Source organism: Phaseolus vulgaris, chromosome 9 (genome assembly GCF_000499845.2).
Source record: "Phaseolus vulgaris cultivar G19833 chromosome 9, P. vulgaris v2.0, whole genome shotgun sequence".
Classification (NCBI taxonomy): domain Eukaryota; kingdom Viridiplantae; phylum Streptophyta; class Magnoliopsida; order Fabales; family Fabaceae; genus Phaseolus; species Phaseolus vulgaris.
The window spans coordinates 9565382-9584225 of record NC_023751.2 but is presented as its reverse complement, the minus strand read 5'-3'; the positions used below and the strand labels follow the sequence as shown (position 1 = coordinate 9584225).

Genomic DNA, 18844 nt, shown 5'->3' with positions numbered 1-18844 from the left:
GTGCTGATTGAATGGATGGCAGTGCGGGACGGGCCATGCTGGTCGGCCTGCAGTCCGCTAGAAAAAAAACGTAGGACAGATAGACAGTTAATCCGCACAAAAAACGACAAATTTGTGTACTTATGTCAACCACATATATTTGAATACATTCAAAATATAGAAAGAAAAATAAACTAGTAATGTTGTTTTTTCAAATTGGATTGAACTAGTTGAATCACAATTTCTTTCTCCCGGTTTAGTGTGGGGTAGGATCATAACCACTTATTTTGTATGATCATATTGGTTGAAGCATTAATAGACCCTTATGATGCAGAAGATTTTGGTAGTATACATATTAAATCTGATTGGAATATGTAACACCCCATAATTTACATATAACTATTACAATACCGGTTCTACATAATTCTATACAAGCTTACAGTTTTTCAAAATATTCCTAATACATGATTAGGATTTATAGAAATACAAATATTTACATATCCACAGCTCAAAATAAAACTCTGTAACCTCTAAGGTTCTCCTGCACCTGTATGGTCATCTGCTCGTGTACATAGTACAGTCATCGCAGTTCAAACACAGCAAGAAAAGCAAGGGTAAGCGACTAAAAATAGAATTTTATAATATACACACTTAAATCCAAAGAGAAAACCAAATTACATGATCAATTTATCAAATTATTCAATTTTCTTCAAATCTCAACAATAAACAATCACATAGATCTCACATGGATCTACACATCCAGAATATTCAACAAACAACGTCTTCCGGAAGACCCGTATTAAGTAAGTCCTACCAGAGACTAACACCTGATCCAAAGATTACCAGCGAATCCAACAGAAAGGATCAGGGTAAGTTCAATACAACCCAAGCCGTGCATCTCATATGTCACGGTGTGCATGAACTCCCCCATCAGCTTCTCACCACCTGATATCTTAGTCTATGTGACTTAGATCATCAGTGAAGCTCGGAGATCTCTGTTACCACATAGGCATCAATACTTAATACACAGCAAACATCAGTCCATACATTATCCCAAATGCATGAATTCAATTCCATACCATCCCGTCATACAATATCATTCCAAACACGATCCACAACATTCAAAAACGTAATTAAAATAAAAAAAACAACACTTAAATATTAAACAATTAAAATATAATATTTTTACAAATTTAAATAATATATAAACAAACAACCCAATATATATAACACACAACATCCCTACAAGAAAAATTGAATATTGGGACCACGTCCCTTCCGCATTCAGATCTTCTATCCTAGAGTGCTATAAAAAATTAAATTTAGCTTCCCTTACCTCAATTGCTTGCTTTCCAAGCAACTTTTAGAATTTTATTCCCCACCGTTTGGATAAGCTTCAAGGTTTACGGGCCTAATGCAAATTATCCAAACAGAACAAAATTTCAGTATATAATAGAATAAGTTGAGAGGATTAAACTTCTCAACTGACCCCACAAAGATTGATGACTAAATCCTAAGGAAAAACAGAGAACAAAGGATATTTAGAGTAAAAATGAACTTACTCTGTTTGAAAATCTGATCGGGTAGAAATGTTCCTTAACTTCTCTGCTACAGCGTGGTATGATCAGATTCTAAAATAGATGAGGCATAGAGTGAGAAATTTAGAGAGAAGGTAGAAGGGAGAGATGGAGAGAGAAAGAGAAAGAGGTTTCGTGTGTGGGGGCAGGGGTCTCTGTTTCTGCTTCTTTTTTTTTAAAAGGAAAAGTTGCTGTTACAGAATAGATCCTTACGATGAAGAAGATTTTGGTAATACATATTGAATGATTGACAATAAATTAATTGTGGAGTAATCTATTCAAAATATATAAAGAAAAAAATGTCAATAATGTTATTGAAATAGAAGAATATTGATATTTTTGAATTGACTTATGTTTAATGTAGTGGTATAGTTGTTTGATGTTTGAGTAGTTTTGAAATATAAGAATATTGATGTATATGTTTTATCTTAATTGAATTATTGATGTTTGACTATGTTTGAAATGGAAGAAAAGAATATTGATGTTTGATGTTTTATATCAGTAGCAAGCACATCTTCAATTTTTTATTCAATTATAATACATTTATATTCAATTTTTTTTATCATTATAGAATTTTATTATTCAATTTTTGAGTAGCAATGAAAAAATAACAAATATTTTGATTGAATTATTTTATATTCAATTTTTCAGTAACAAACATTTTTATTGAGTTTCTTACAAAAAAAACTGTATGTGGACTATCATCCTTATGCGGGATAAGACAGAGAAATCAGTCCATACTCATGAGAAATCAGTCCATAAACTAATACTGGTACTAAGTGTTTTAGTATTTTTTTTTATTTTTAAGATATTTAAATTTATTGAATTTGAAATAATTTTATTTTAAGTTATATATTTTCTTCAAATATTTTGTTTTGATAAGACAAATCAAATTTATTGAATTTTAATTTTTTTCATTTGAATAAAATATTTCAACTATTATCAAATATACAAAAATATTTAAATGTTACTTAATTGTTGATAATTCAAAAGTATTAATATTGATAATATATTTTTATGTTTGTTGAAATTGTTTTCAATTAATGTTGACCAAAATTAGTTAAATTTGATATTGATTGAGATTAGTTTTACAAAAATGGTTGATTGTTTTTTGCCTATTTTTTATTAATATCTACTGAAAAGTTTTCCAAATCAAATAAGGAAAAACATTTTTTTATCAATAAAAAAAATATAATAGTGGAATGTTGACTGAAAATTGTGTTCTCACAACATTTACAAAAATCCTAACAACCCTGTAAAAAATAACATTCATGTTGATAATAATAATAAAATTATTATAGACACTAACAAAAGATAATCAAAATAAACATCAAAGAAATTTACTTTACATCCGTAAAAAATAATCTTTCTAATAAAATCGTAATTAATATTAAAGAGAAACAATAGTAACATACACAATCCTAGTTTATATTGAGCAAGAAAGAAATAATAGTGACCTACAACCATAAAAAAAATAAAAATATCCCAACAATTTAAATATTTTTTTTATAAACATCATTAAAATAAGATCCGGTGGATGTAAAAAAAAAAGTTATGATCTTCGTGTCTGAGTATTGCAAATCATGATTCTAATCATATATGAAAATGTTGACTTGTATCTTGTAGTTAAAGGAAGAGAAACGCAATATAGTTGGGATGAAAGGAATCTTGAATAATTGATAGAAGATAGAATGAGAAAATTGACTAGAAAAGAAGGAACAAGTGTAGAGGGTTAGAATTGTTTCAAGTTGCAATGGAAACAGGAAGATGCCATTCTATTCTCCCTTCCCTACCAAGCTCATCTGCTATATAACAAAAACATCATAGTAGTGTGAAAAAACCGTCACTACTTTCCAAATCAGTCCATATCTTGCACCACTCACTTCCTATTAACAACGCAAAATGTCAATAAGCTTCGTATTTGGTTATGGAGAATTATGTAAATTCAATATATATTATAAAACACACGCCACAATCCTTGATTCTCTTTCAGAAAGTGACATATAGGTAATGTTTATTGTAAACAGTGTTGGATATGAAGGTAAGACCAATTGGGTTGGGCTGACTGAAGATCATGTTTAGTAAGTTTAATCATTGTGTTTCTTTTACCATTTTTATTTAAAGAAATAATTGTATTTGTAATTGGTGTGCAATAAGACAGAAATGAAAATCTAATAATTATTTGTAAATGTAGGTTATAGTTGACGACCAAACCACATTAAATGTTGTTTATTTTTTTCCAGTTGATTCGTAATTATATTGCTTCCCGTGCAATTTTTTTCAAAACTCAAAAATTTTACTATTCAAGTCTCTTTCTTATCCACATTTCTTTTATTTAAACTGATCTCTCTTAAACACCAGAAGCCGTTGTCCCTTCTCCTATCCTGCAAGTCACTTTTTAAGAACAATAAAATATAAGTTTAATTATATTGAGTTTTTTTAAATGATTAAATATACGTGGACTTGATTGAATTATAATATTACTAGTTTTATTGAATTGACATCACACATCACTTGTATACATATTCTCTTTGTTTCAATTTTGTCATTTCCATTGGCCCATACTGCAGCATAAAAAAACTCTAGGAAAAAGTTCAGCATCTAGCTAAACCTTTAGATTGAATGAATGATTGTGATGATAAGTATTAAGGATATATACTATCATCTTCAGATTTTGATCGCATCAATCAACCTAAAGAGTAAGTAACGAATAAAATAGGATTCCATTAACGAAGAAGTGATCTTAGCTAGAACTGTCATTAATTCACTGTCTCACTGCGATAGCTATTTTTTTAAAGTTTATTCAACAATAAAGATTCGTAAATTCAAGTTGTGAGCCACACTGCAAAAAAAAAAGTGTCTATAAATTACCAATTCTCTGTTGAGTGTCCATATATATGACGATGACGATGACGTGCTTTTACACGACTTTGTTCTACTTTTTAGTGAGATCTTTCATTTTTTATATTCCACATTGAAAGGTTCATAAGTCAATGATTGATTGCCGCTATATTAAAGTTGTTTACTATTCGAAATGCACCAAGGGTAAAGAAGCGTTTGAAATTTATGTACATACAATTTTATTTAATGCATAATCAATAAAACTTATTTCTTCATATTCTTATTTTTAATTATTATTTTTGTTTATATGTAATTTGACATTTCAGTTATCCTGACATCAAGTAACAACCACCATCGGTCATCACATGAAAAAATATTATTATTAAAAAATGAAAAAAAAATACAAAAATATGGAAAGATTAGACAAAAACTCATAGGTTAACAAAAACGATACATAGACTATACATATTTATAAAGAGTTCTAAGAACATACTAGAAATGATTATACCAATGAAATGATTATGTATAAATAAATCTTAAATTAGCCAACTTATCAACACACGCATTTTCTTTACGAAAAATATGAGTAATCTTAAACCTGATTTTCCCACAATCCACGGAACATTAGTCCTAACAATAAACACAATACAAACTAAGACAGAGTCACATTCAAACCAAACATTAGTAAGTCTCATCTTTTGAGTTTTGACTTCCTCCATAACATGTATAACTCCATAAAACTCAACAGTTTGAAATTAAAGAAATAATATGAACTTGAAGCTTTTTTATACAAAAGCTTTCATTTTATATATTACTATGCAACTTAACATTTCAGTTACGCTGAGACCTTAAGTATTAAAAAAAGAAAAAAAAATACAAAAATATGGGAGACTAGACCAAAAATCATATGTTAAAAAAAAACTATACATAAATTATACCTATTCATAAAGAATTCTAAGAACAGACTAGATAGAAACTTATTATACCAATGAAATGGTCTTTATGAATAAATCCTAAATTAGTCAATTTATCAGCACACACATTTTCTTTACAAAAAAATATGAGTAACATAAACCTGATTTTTCCACAGTAATTAAGACAAGTATTTCATCTATTACGAAACATCATCCACAGAACATTAGTTCTAATGGTAAACGCAACACAAACTAAGGCAGAATCACGTTTAAGCAAAACATTACTAAGTCCAAACTTTTGAGTTTCCTCCATAGCATGTATAATTCCATAAATTCAACAACCATAATAGTCTGAGCTTCAAGAAATGCAGAGAAATCACCAATAAACTCCCCCATACTTCTACGAAAAATACTTTTACAAGTAGTAAAACCAAGATAATGTGAATATTAATACCAAAAAATTAATCACGTTAAAATTCAACATATCATTCTTCATTATTTAATAATAGTGAAGCTTCTTTATCTTATTTTTAAGTTTTATTTTGGTCTTTTATCTTTTAGAAGTTTCATTTTCATCCTTTATTTTTATATTTAGACATTTTAAAACTATAAATTAAAATATATTTTATATTTCATATTTATTATCAATAGGATAATATTATAATATTTAAGCTATTCCCCTTTTGAATTGTTTATGCAGATGTGGGCTTATGCAATCGTGTACTTTTTAATTCTAGAATGCATCTTTTGAGTTTTCATACAAATCAAAATAGTATTTACATTAACTCTTAATACATTTAAATATAAATAATTTTTTTTATCAGTACTTAAATTTCTTTAATCAATACTATATATGATTAGATATTTACAGATCATGACAAAATATTTTCTAATTATGCTAATTATTATACATAAAAGTTCATTGCCGATATATTTAATAATTTACAAAAGTTACTAATACTTCCATATAGATTAGCATAATCTTATTTTAATTTTCAAAATCTATCTTTACTCACAGACAATTGTTTACAGTTGCACTTTATACAATTTTAATATTTAATAATGAAGATTCAGGTGCTGTTGCTTTGCTGGTTTAACAGTGAAGATTCCAAATATATTTTTAAAATGAAGGCACTGAGTTACAACACAACCTATAACTCTATGTACATTACTAAACTCTTTCACTACTATTACGCCCATTTTAGTGCTTTGTTACAATATATTTTATTTATATTTCTTCACAGGCTTCTCATAAAAGGCAAACGACAGTTTAATTCAGTATAAATATTATAACATCTGTAGATATAAATATCGACACTTATGAAAATAATAAACGGACAAAAAAATAAGTAAAATACAATAATAATATAAAAAAAAATTAAATATGAAAAAATATTTTTAATTTTAAGAAGTAAAAACTTACTTGACATGTTCTAGAAAACATTTTCATGGTTAAACTAGGATTACAATATTTATTTCTCGATTTATTTTTCCCACTCTTTAAAGAGAACATTTAATCTGACAATGATGAAATACAATGTTTATCTAGTTTAACACTAATTATGGTGAATATCAATTCTCTTATTTTCTTTGCTGATAAAAGAAAATAAAAATCAATTATTTTCTTTACTCTCTATATTATTTGTTTTTTTTTTCTTTCTCAGGAGAATAACACCTCTTCATAAAGAGATAATAGATAATTAATATTTAACATATTTTCAGATATCTTAAAAATACTATCTTCAACTTTTTGGGTTGAATTTCATAATCTTCAATAAATATATAATTTTAAAAATTTAAAATTTTTATCATTAAATATATTCAATATATCAATTAACAAGATTAATTGGTCATAGTCTTCCCTTAATTAAGCAGAGATTATAAACCCTCGTAAATCAGATTCTCTAAATATCTATAACATAAAATAGTTAATTTTTCTAAGTTTCTGAAACTCAGTTTGGTTCATCTTTTGCGAATTATTTATCGGAGTATGAGCTTATCTGTTTTAACATCCTTATCGAACATAATCAACATTTGAAGGTCAAGAAAAGAAAAAACAGTTCAATAATATCAATAGGTTGTAAACTGTTGATGGTAATCACATACATATGTTTTTTCATTGTCATTTGAGAAACAAAGTTGTGTATTAATTATGTCGTATTTATTAATGATTTGTATAGTTCATCCTGAGAGAAGAGAATTTTGAAAAAAAAAGAGAATGTAATATTGAACAAATGGGATGTACCAGAATCAAAAGATAGTATTTCATTGAATTGAACAAAGTTTAATTAAGATATAAAGTTTACAAAAACTACATCAACACAGAAAAAAGCTTTCAAAAAGAGACCTATTTAGAGGGACTTTTGATTCCTGCACCCAATTTGCTTCCTGCATCCAATAAAATTAAGATTCCAAAATTACCTTCATTCCAGAATTAGAAATTCAAAATTAAAAAATACATTTTGAACAAAGAAATATAGAATAGATTTTTTTATTATTATGAGAATGAAATTGTGAAATAGAAATGAAAAACCAAAATTCCATTCGGAAAAACAAATTAAGAATACAAATAATACATTCTAAAAAATAAAATTCAGAAACGTATTCTAAAAAAAGGAATTATGATAAACAAAATTTGAAAACAACATATTCCGTAAAGATTATTTTAGAAAATTATTTTGGAAAGACTAATATAGAAAAATGTTCGGAAAACCCAAATTCAGAAAAGTGATTTAGAAACCCAAATTTGAAAATGTATTTTGAAATACCAAATTCAAAATATATTTTGACTTACACTCCTTACTAAGAAGACATTTTGATCATTTTTATGGTGGATCATTTTTATGACCCTATTTAAAAAAAATTAAAATCCCAACTAGAGTGAATTTAAGAAAGCATTTGGTAACAGTCAAGGGCTAGGGTTGAAGAGAGAATTTGTCCGGGTAAGTTAAGTTTTTATTTTTGAAATCAACCATTTTTTATCTTTTGTAAAAAAATATTTGTTGTGTTGAAGTCGAATTGTACAAACTGAAAATGTAACGTTGTTAAGGAACATGTCAGTTTGCATAATTCAGTATGCATTTTCTTTAAACAAATTGGGTTGTATAATCTCGTTTGTAAATTTTTTAGAGAAAGATGTTACGCTGTTAAGTAAAAAAAAACAAAATAAAATAAAATAAAAAAAGTTCAAAACAACTTATGCCAGTTATGTGAGTAACCACGAACATCACCGACCACCACAATCAAACACATAAACCACCACAACTAAGAAATGTAAGAAATCGTCTCCTTCAAAATAATAACAACACAACACTGCGTGCACCAAAACCACAAAACCCTAACATACAGTGATAGCAGTAGAAGTGGAATTAAAAAATTATATGGAGGTGCAGTGAGAAGCGTTGGAGGTGCATGGAGAATTTGCCTTTTGTACCAAAAAGGGTAGATGTTCAAATTTATTGGATGGAGAATTCAAAAGCCTTTAGACGGAGATAAATTCTCCCTCCACCTCCATATCTCCTCCATGCACATTCTCATTAATTACAAAAAATCGGTTTTAACATTATTAAAAAATCTTAAATGAAACGTAACCTTACTTTTTAAAATAACTTTAGTTACTCTCCTACATCCCATACATTATTTTCTAGCCACAGTGGTTGAGAGAACAGTTCCATCTTTTGAGCGTGTAAGAAAAAATTGACAAGAAGACAGTTTCTTCCTGCACCCCTACATTTTTCTTTCTGCATCCCCACAATGTTATGAAAAGACCAAATTGTTCATATTATTTTTTAAAATCCCTAAAATGCACTTGAACTGTATTTATTTTTTTTACATTCTGGATTATGGAATCTGGAAAATTTTTGGATTGACACTTCTAGTAAAATTTTGGATCCACCAATTCGTATTTTAAAATATGCATTTCACATTCAAAAATCCATTATTCAAAAAAAGCATTCCGGATCCACCAATCCGTAACAGAAATATGCATTCCGGATTCAAAAATCCATAATTAAAAAAAAATCATTCCGAATCCATCAATTCGTAACAGAATTAGGCTTCCGGATTCAACAATCCGAAAATCAATAATTTATGTAAAATTTGCTTTGGAACACCCCCTCATTCAAAAATAAAATGATTCAGTTCTGGATTGATGAATCCGTAACACACTCCTAGATATCGAATTCCGGTAATCACGGTGCCCTTATTTAAATAAAAGGTCAAAACCAGTTTTGGGATTTAGAAAATTGTGGGGGTGCAGGAAGAAAAACGTAGGAGAGCAAGAAGAAAAAGTCTGACAAGAATATTTGTTGCATTCGACGTTACCCGATGCGAAGATAAGTTTTTTTTTTTTAATTTTGTACTCTGTTTTTGTACTTTTTTGTTTTTTTTCTGAATTTTGTGGCTTCTAAAAAAATAAATGAACAAAACTCACAATCACCACTAATAAAAAGTACCACAAAACTTATCTCAATTATCAATTTTCATCACCTGAAAAAAAAAGAAAAAAAAGTATAAAAATATTTGGAATTAAAAGAAAATACAAGATGCATAAAGAAAATCTGGAGTAACCTTGAGAATTTGCCTTAGCCAGACATTAATAAGAAGGCAAATGCTCCCTGCACCCAACACTTTTAAATCTGCACCCAACATAATTTCAAAAATTCCAAAAATACTCTTTATTTCGGAAATGAAAATCTGGAATTGAAAATAATGCATTCTGGAAAAATAGATCTGGAAGAGATTTTTGTGTTCCAAATATAAAAATCTGGAATTGAAAATAATACATTTCGAAAAATATTATCTGAAAAAGATTATTGTGTTCAAGAAAAGGGGTCCGGAATGTAATTTTATATGTACCCTATTTTTTTAAGGGTATTTTCGTTTTTCCCCCTATGATTGGGTGCAGTGATATGGTGCAGGAAGCAATTGACTAATAAGAAAGGCGGAGCCCAACAAAAGATTGGGCCTCTGCCGAGAGATGGGCTGAGCCCACTAAGCGAGTCCTTCCTTTTGTTTTGTATTCACTAACATCATCCCCCAAGAGTTGGGATTCTTGACTTTTTTTTCTAACTTTGTTTCTGTTTGAGTTTGAGTTTGAGAACCCTCGTCCATTGTTCCTCGCCACAATTACACACAGAGTGAAGGAAGAAGGAATTTTGATGATAAGCTAATCTTATCATATCATAAATTGGAATTTTGTTTTTGATTGTTGAGAGGAGAATGGGAGGTTCATCGGAGACGAAGTTCCTGCAAGACCTGTTGTTGTACGCTGCGAGCGCGGCGTTAAGTTGCTTGGTTTTGTTCGCGGGGCTCAGACACCTCGATCCTAATCGCGAAGCTTCCAAAAAGGTTCTTGAACACAAGAAAGAGATTGCAAAGCGTCTCGGTCGCCCCCTCATTCAGACTAACCCTTATGAGGTTTATTCATTGTTCTATTCATTGCGTTCCAACTTTTTATACCTCAATTTTTTTTACTGCATACACCTTAGTGTTGTTTTTTTTTTTTGGGGGTCATAGGATGGTAATGTGAAATTATATGGCTAGGAAGATGTTCAAAGACTTGACAATGGATTATCACAATGTTAATGATAGAAATGGTTCATAATATTTTCAAGAATTCTAACGTCGGTGTTGGGCACTTGTTTTGGTATTGGATGAGTATATACTTGTTCCATTCCCGTCAGGAAGTTTGTAATTTGTAAAACTGATGTGCTGAAGGTCACGGTATGCATCATTTATGCTCAATGTAGGAGGATAGTTTTTTTTGGCTTTTCCCCAGTGTGAATAGTTTATATCTTGATCTTGTTCTTCTCATTCTTTTAACTGTCGTTTTGTTGTGATTGGTTCCTGCAAATGAATTTCTAATTATGTCTGTCTTTTCTCAGTGAATGACTAGTGTACGGTTGGGTTGGGGAAGAGGAGAATGGATGATGTGTTTGTATTGGATCGTATTACCTAGGTTGTCTTATGCATAACTGTGAGTGTTTCTGCATTTGCCTGCATGTTACCCTTTGGCCTTTACGTTGCATCTTGACTTTTTTAGGTTGGGCTTCAGACGATTTTTGATGAGTGGAGTAATGTTATATTGAATAGCCATGCTCCAATTTTGAGCTTAAATATTAGCTCTGCTACTGCTATTGTATTGGTAGAGGGATGAAACTTGGTTGTTGATGATGTACATCATGAACTAATGTCCTGATATTATCATTTTACTTCTATAATGGATTTCTCGCTCTAGGAAATTGTATTCCTGAAAGAGATTTTTCAATGACTTAAGGATTATTCTATTATGATTTCCTAATTTTGACCAATTTATTTGTTTGATTAAGAAATTAGTTTAAACACTGAAATTTATCCAAATAATCGTAAAAATGAAGGACTACATCCATTACATGTCCTCTATGGATATATGGTTTTACTTCATGTTGGCAGTGAAAACCTTTTGACCGCAATTAACTATTATCTTTTATTTAAATTTTTAATTTCAGCCCTTTATTCTTTACAGGATGTTATAGCCTGCGATGTTATAAATCCTGACCACATTGATGTGGAGTTCAACTCTATTGGGGGACTGGAAACAATCAAGCAAGCTTTATTTGAGCTTGTTATTCTGCCTCTAAAAAGACCGGATTTGTTTTCACATGGTAAGCTTCTTGGACCACAAAAGGGGGTTCTGTTGTATGGACCACCTGGCACTGGAAAAACCATGCTTGCCAAAGCTATTGCTAAGGAGTCGGGAGCAGTTTTTATTAACGTGAGGATATCAAACCTTATGAGCAAGTGGTTTGGGGATGCCCAAAAGCTTGGTAAGTGCAATATATCTCTATGGCTAATTTTACAATATATTGCAAAGGTTTACTCTTCTCTCTACCTTAGACTTTAGTATCTTTAGTTTTGAATTTTTTTGAACATATATGGATTATATTATGTTGGTTCAATAAATTAAAATAACTTACTCTTATATTCTTACTTTTTCTTAAGGTCCATATGTATGCCCAAAGATCCAATGATTTGTCAATAATTTCTTAGCATCTACGTAAAAGCTTGACATAGTGTTGTTGAAAGGTGGCCGTGGTGGATTTTTTGCTTGCCACCAAATGGCAGTGGCAAATCTGGTTTTGCATGGTGCTCATAATAGCCTTAATAGGTCTCACAAAATGGTGGTTTGAGGCAGCCATGGAGGAAATCAAGATCCATGGGACACATGACGTCAATAGGAAGAAGTAGCCTCGAGTTAGCGTGACCCCCAAGGAGTGTAAAAACCCTAATTTCTCTTCTCTTTTTGTTTTCTATTTCCAGGTTATACACCTTACCTAGTCCAGTAGTTAGTCCACTAGTGTTTTTTTAAAGGGTTGGGTGATACTACCTGACCCAAACCCAAACAAAATATTACAAACATAACCTACATGGAACCCCACCGATCTATTAAACTGTGATTCTTGTGAACCTCCTCTCTCATCATATTTGTGAAGTACTCAATCTTTTGTTTCAATGTATAAGTATCTAGAAATTACTCTCTTTTATACAGCAAACCTTGTATTGAATAAAATTATCAGTCCTTATAAATTAAGTTTGAGTACTCACTTGTAAATGTGAGGACTTGTAGGATCTTGTTCTTTTTCTCATTAAGCTATATGCAATTTATCACGTACCAAGTATCTCATGTTTTAGGGGGTTTGTTCACCCAGAGGAAATTTTTGTTGTTCTCATTTCTTATTTTCACTTTGAATTACCAAAATGTCACCTTATTTTCATATTGTTTGTTTGTTTCCAAAGATTTGTATAGAAAATACTGAAAATAGCTCGTTATTTTTTCATGGTTTCTTATAGACATATTTTGAAAAAGTAAATAAGTGACATTTTTCTAATTAAAAATAAAAAGAAAATTTTCTTGAACCAAACTTTTCATCTTTTATTTCTTAAACAAAATTGGAGAATGTTTCACACGGAAGAAAAAAATAAGCATAGAGGCTACTTGTGTCAATTGAATCAAAATACCCTTTCTACAATTTCCCTCTCAATTTTGAAAGTCTCGTCTCTTAGTTTATTCCATATAATAAATTAGATTCCTCAACAATGAAGACATTTCATGCTATACTTATTTTCTTTTAGTACATGTGCTCTTATCGAAAATCAAATGTCTTTGAGTCAAGCTATGTATAAGGCAATGCCCTGACCTCAAGTCTGCTTCAGATAATATCATTAGGTTTAATCACCATATCAAATGTATTTTATATTTTGGTGCTAGATGGTTTCGTCACGATTTTGTTCTTAAAAGACATCTCAGTATGCTAAAAGAGGAGGGAGTTGTATCTTAAGTTTGCTTAAGATAATATCGTTAAGTTTTAAGTGCCATATCAAATGTATTGTCTACTTTGGTTCTAAACAGTTCCGTCATAGTTTTTTTCTTAGAAGACACTTCAGTGGGCTAAATGAGGAGGGAGTTGTTTATAAACTACCCTTAACCTCAATTCCTAAGCAATGTTGGACTTTTGAGTGTATAGGAAAAAGACCCCCAATTGAGGTCTAATGGGTAAGAGTAGTTTAAAACTGTCCTTTTTGTCCCTACAAACTATGTCAATGTTTTCATCTCAAGTCCTTTAAGATGGCATTGTTAGAGTCAATCACCTCATTCGAGGTATTTTTTGCTTTGGACTCAATGCTTTTATCATAGTTTTGCCCTTCAAAAAAGGCACTTCAGTGGGTTAAAAGAGGAGGGTGTTTATAAACTACTTGTTGTCTTGATTCTTAATTGATGTGAGACTTTTGAGCTATTGGAACAAACATGTTTTTCTGACATTTTAATTCTTATTTTATTTACAGTTCAAAATTTCACATGTACTCGTGCAATGTATGGAAAAATCTTTAATGTGATAGATTTTTATTGTCAAATTCAACATAGTGAGTCTTATTGACTTATTGATTTTATGCATGAAGCTTTATGAATATCTTGTAAGGTGATATTTTTTATGCAATCTGTTTTGTTTGAATTCGAATGCATGTGCATTGTTAATGTTTGCATATTATCCCTAAAATCATATACATTTTTATAATGTTCGTAACCAACATTAGTTGTTTTCCTTTCTAATTGAATGCTATTATTTGAATCTGATACTATTTCTCGAGACTTGTAAATTCTAATTTTAATTCTTTGACCATTATGTGTTGTATCTTTTCTTGTAACTATCAAAATTTGTTTTAATGTTGTATCTTGTGAATGAAATAATTACATTGTTCATCCATGCCATGAAAAGTCAACGAAGTTTTACATTGGCTATTGACTCCTAACATAACTGTGATAGTTTATGGGCTTGGGTTGGGACTAGCTAATTTAACACAAGCACATGGGCTTAATAATATACTTGTTATAGAAGGATTTAAGAGAGAGAGGCATTGGATGGCTTATAAAGTTGTCTCATGAAATGATGAGGTCCAAAATGAAGCTGGAGCTGGATTCAGACTAAATAAATGTTATGCTGAATGATATTGAGTGGAGAGCTACTTTTACCCCTATCTATTAGAGCAAGATGGAAAAGCTGCAAAAATAGGTGCTATGAAGAAGGGTATTTGGGTTCAGATTAAGTCAAGAGATTCAATTTACAGAAGACTAGCATCTTTTCTGTTATCTTCCTCAATCAATACCACACTAATATCTCCTCGTATACAATCCTTTTGTATCTTGTCCTTTCTTGTATGGCTAAATTAATTCACTAAACCATATGTGCCACAATACCTTAAGGTAAAATTTTATCACATAGTTTAGGACTTGTGCTGGGGTATTAGAATAAATGTCGGGATCTACAGTGCCAACAAAAAACAATTGAGCTAATAGTTAGAGCTAGAAGAAAGCATATGAAAATCTACAGGTCATTCGGAAAACCATTAAGATTTAGATTTAACTGATTTTTCAGTATACATGATTTAGAATAGGACCCTATGTTATCGTTTTGGTTTTCTGGTTTATGTGACTGATTAGGAATGTAACTTTCTTCTGAAAGAAGTTAATAAAGTAACTGATTTTTTAAATATAAAGGTTAAATCTTACAATCACTTCAAGTTTTGGAATGGGTGAAATGATTATATGATATAAATTTGCATTTAATTTGAATGTGCTTAATTATGCTTTATTTCTTCTTTTTCTTTATTTAAAGCTTGTCTCTTTTTTTTTCTCTACTGTTAATATTGTGCTGCTCTGCAGTGGCTGCGGTATTTAGCCTGGCTTATAAGCTTCAGCCTGCCATCATTTTCATTGATGAAGTAGACAGTTTTTTGGGTCAGCGCCGTACAACAGATCATGAGGCTTTGTTAAACATGAAAACTGAGTTCATGGCTCTATGGGATGGGTTTACTACGGATCGTAAGTTTAAACGATTATCATGTTATTTATTTTTGTTGCATAAATATTCACAATTTTCTTAGATTTAGTTTGTAAAAAATAGTGTTCTCAATTTATCTTTATTTGAGTAGTTTTGTTGATCAACTTGATTTTTTTGTGTAGAGAATGCTCGAGTTATGGTCCTTGCAGCAACAAACCGTCCTTCAGAACTTGATGAAGCAATACTACGGCGTCTTCCTCAAGCCTTTGAAATCGGAATTCCTGACCAAAGGGAGAGGACTGAAATATTGAAGGTTATCTTAAAGGGTGAGAGGGTTGAAGACAACATAGACTTTGGTCATATAGCTGGCTTGTGTGAGGGTTACACTGGTTCGGATCTATTTGATCTTTGCAAGAAAGCTGCCTATTTTCCTATTAGAGAACTACTGGATGAAGAGAAAAAAGGAAAACGAACTCCTGTTAGTATATTTAATTCATCTCTTTCACTTTCTTCTCTGTCTCAATTTTTTCATTTTTCACCTATCAACTTCGAGTATACCGATTTTATTCAAGCTTATGATGTTTTGTCCCACTATTTTGAATGTTAATATTTTATTTCACTCTTTTTTTTCAAAAAAGAGTTAATATAGTCTCTTCTATTAAATTGATGGTAACGATGTTACCACAATACAACATGGTGCTATGTTGGTGATGATCTGGCGCACCCTACTCTCTCCCAGACCCTTCTTCTGCATCTTCTGCAGTTACACATTCAAGAGTCACCACCGCCACTCTTCTTCAACTTCATTTTCCTAAACTTTGTGTTATGGTTTTCGTGTTGTAGCATTAAAATCTTAACACTCCCTCTTCCTTCATTCAGAGCCCTTTCCATGTCTTCAACACCCAAATTGTTGCCCACATCATTTCCAATGACAACCACGACGACGATTCTGCCTGCAAAATGATGTTTTTGAACTTGGAACCATAGTTGTGGTGACCACACCATGGGAAAGGGGAAACTTAGAAAGGTGTTGGTTGACAATGACAGAATAGAAGAAATTAAAAGACTTGGAGGAGGGTGGGTATAGTAATGGTCAAAAGAGACTAGGTGGTAGTGCCTTGTTGTCATTGTGGTAATGTCGTTACTATCAATTTGTCAAAAGAGACTACATTGACTTGTTTCTTAATATTATGAAACCAAATTGAAAATGTTCAAAATAGTAAATGAAATTGAAAAAAATATCATAATAATAAGAGAAAATAATATATCAAGCCTTTTATTTAAATCTATTGTATTCACGCAAGGTTATATTTGCATGCCTGAAAGTGACGTCTCTGGTCAATGAAAGCAATTGCTTAATGTGCAAGATCAATTTGTGGCTTTGTTGGACGTTATTTCATATTTTCTCTAAAGAAACTGATTAGTTCTCTTGGTGGCTTTGTCATACAGTAAGTGCTTCTTAACTGTATTGTTTATCTTTCTCATTTCAGGCACCTAGACCTTTGTCCCAGTTAGATTTGGAGAAGGCCCTTGCCACTTCACAGAAGACAAAGGTTGCTGCAAGTGAATACGCTGGATTCAGCCTTCAGTCACCTTCAAGATGGTCGGTGCCTGGTGAGTCAGGTGATTCTCAGATTCAAGCTGCAATCAATGAATTCTCTAAGCTTGTGGTTTCTCATATGATTAACCTCCAACCAGAATCCCAGGATCCTTAAAATATTCACTTTCGTTAGAGCATTCTTCTACTGTCATTTAGCCTAGTCAGATTGTACCAGTGATTACTTCCTTAGTTATACTAATCATAGGAACATATATTTGTTATACATTGATTATAAAAGTGCCATGGTTGGTATTGCATTTTCTTCTGTATTTGATGCGTCAATCCTTTTTGTGGCACTTCCTGATATTCCATTTATGCCAAATCTGATCTCTGATTACTATTTGGGTACACGCAGAGATAATTTTGCAATTTTGTTGTTCCGCTGTATTGTATAATATAACATGATGCGGTAAAATGACATAAAACGGTAGCTAATGTCTATTTCAGATGTCAGATCCGTCCACATCCTATGGCATTGTATAATAAACCAAACATACAAAATACCAAATCCGATCCGAGCAGTTAGGTGGACTCAAGGTTGAATTTTACGCTTTCTATTCTGTTTAGCATGTGGATAGGGAAATCACTCTTATTTCCAGTCCTATTTACACTACTAGCATAAGCAAAAGTTCACATCTACTGTTCTGTTATGTGATTAATCTATGATTAGTACAATTGGATCTAGCACTGACATGCCCAACAATTTGAACAGACTAAGCTTAAGACTGATGAAGACGGTGCAGTGTGTATCAAGTTGCCAACAGCCATCAATTATTGAGACCTCGGAGAAATAACTGGCATTGGAGTGGGTTCAGCAGGGTTATAATTTTAAGCAGTGGGTCAGTCATCATCGTTGTGTTTTTGTTGTCTTTCTGGTCCACCCGCATATGCTGATGATTAATTCAAACCCTTGAAAGTTGCGAGTTCTTGCCATCACATTCATTTATTGTGTAGTTAGGACCACAAATTTGTACTTTTTCCCTCTCAAACATGATTTGTACAGTGGGGACAGGACCACTGCGTGGGGGGCGTATCTTCCTCACTTTGTTCCGGCTGATGCCTGCCTCGTGCTTCCATCATTACCCAACCACTTTTTATGTTAGAGGGCAAAAACTAAAGTTAAACATCCAATAAATGTAAGGTAACAGAGTAATAAAATATAGTACACGATTGATCACAATCCCAGAAGGAACAACATCTCTTTCTTTTGGAGTTGTATGTGACTATTCTGTTCGAAATATCCCCGTCCTTGTCAAAGACCTGGGACTCTTGTGTAGAAAAACACCCTTGCGGATTATAGGACACAGACTTAAAGTGGCATGACAGCTCTCTATTTCTTCACTGTATGACAGTTTAATTTATGGGAATTTTCGATTTTTAATGGCCACATTCATTTTATAGCTTTTAATTTTTCAATTAATTTAGCTTGTGACGCATTGAGTCGTTACTGGTCTAAACAAGGAACTGTCCCTATTGTTGACGCCATATCCTCGTCTTACAATATAACAATAGTAAGCGTCTACCACAAAAATTAAGTAAATGGTTTTCAAGGGTTCATATCGTTGCTTCGACAGTCATTTGTCAAAACTTTTGGCCGATTCGCCTAGGTTGCATCGA

At 31.3% G+C, this 18844-nt stretch overlaps 1 protein-coding gene and 1 long non-coding RNA gene across 4 annotated transcripts; one reads left to right on the top strand and one right to left on the bottom strand.

Moving 5' to 3' along the window:
* Positions 1-305: 305 nt before the first annotated feature.
* On the bottom strand, positions 306-1681 carry LOC137821637 (uncharacterized). The gene is made up of 3 exons (XR_011082852.1): positions 1542-1681; positions 1316-1390; positions 306-538 (listed from the first exon to the last, which is right to left on the bottom strand). It is a non-coding gene; the product is annotated as an uncharacterized lncRNA (long non-coding RNA).
* An 8669-nt stretch (positions 1682-10350) lies between these two features.
* On the top strand, positions 10351-18614 carry LOC137820547 (uncharacterized). 3 transcript variants are annotated; one of them, XM_068624687.1, is made up of 7 exons: positions 10351-10729; positions 11817-12117; positions 15510-15668; positions 15810-16105; positions 17118-17250; positions 17675-17764; positions 17940-18614. In XM_068624687.1, exons 1-7 carry the CDS (start codon positions 10532-10534, stop codon positions 17942-17944), a joined length of 1182 nt encoding a protein of 393 aa, XP_068480788.1. In that variant the 5' UTR covers positions 10351-10531; the 3' UTR covers positions 17945-18614. The 3 variants fall into 3 exon arrangements, with proteins under 3 accessions (XP_068480788.1, XP_068480790.1, XP_068480789.1); XM_068624689.1 differs by lacking the exon at positions 17675-17764; XM_068624688.1 differs by lacking the exons at positions 17675-17764; positions 17940-18614 and having other exon boundaries at positions 17118-17496.
* Positions 18615-18844: the final 230 nt, after the last annotated feature.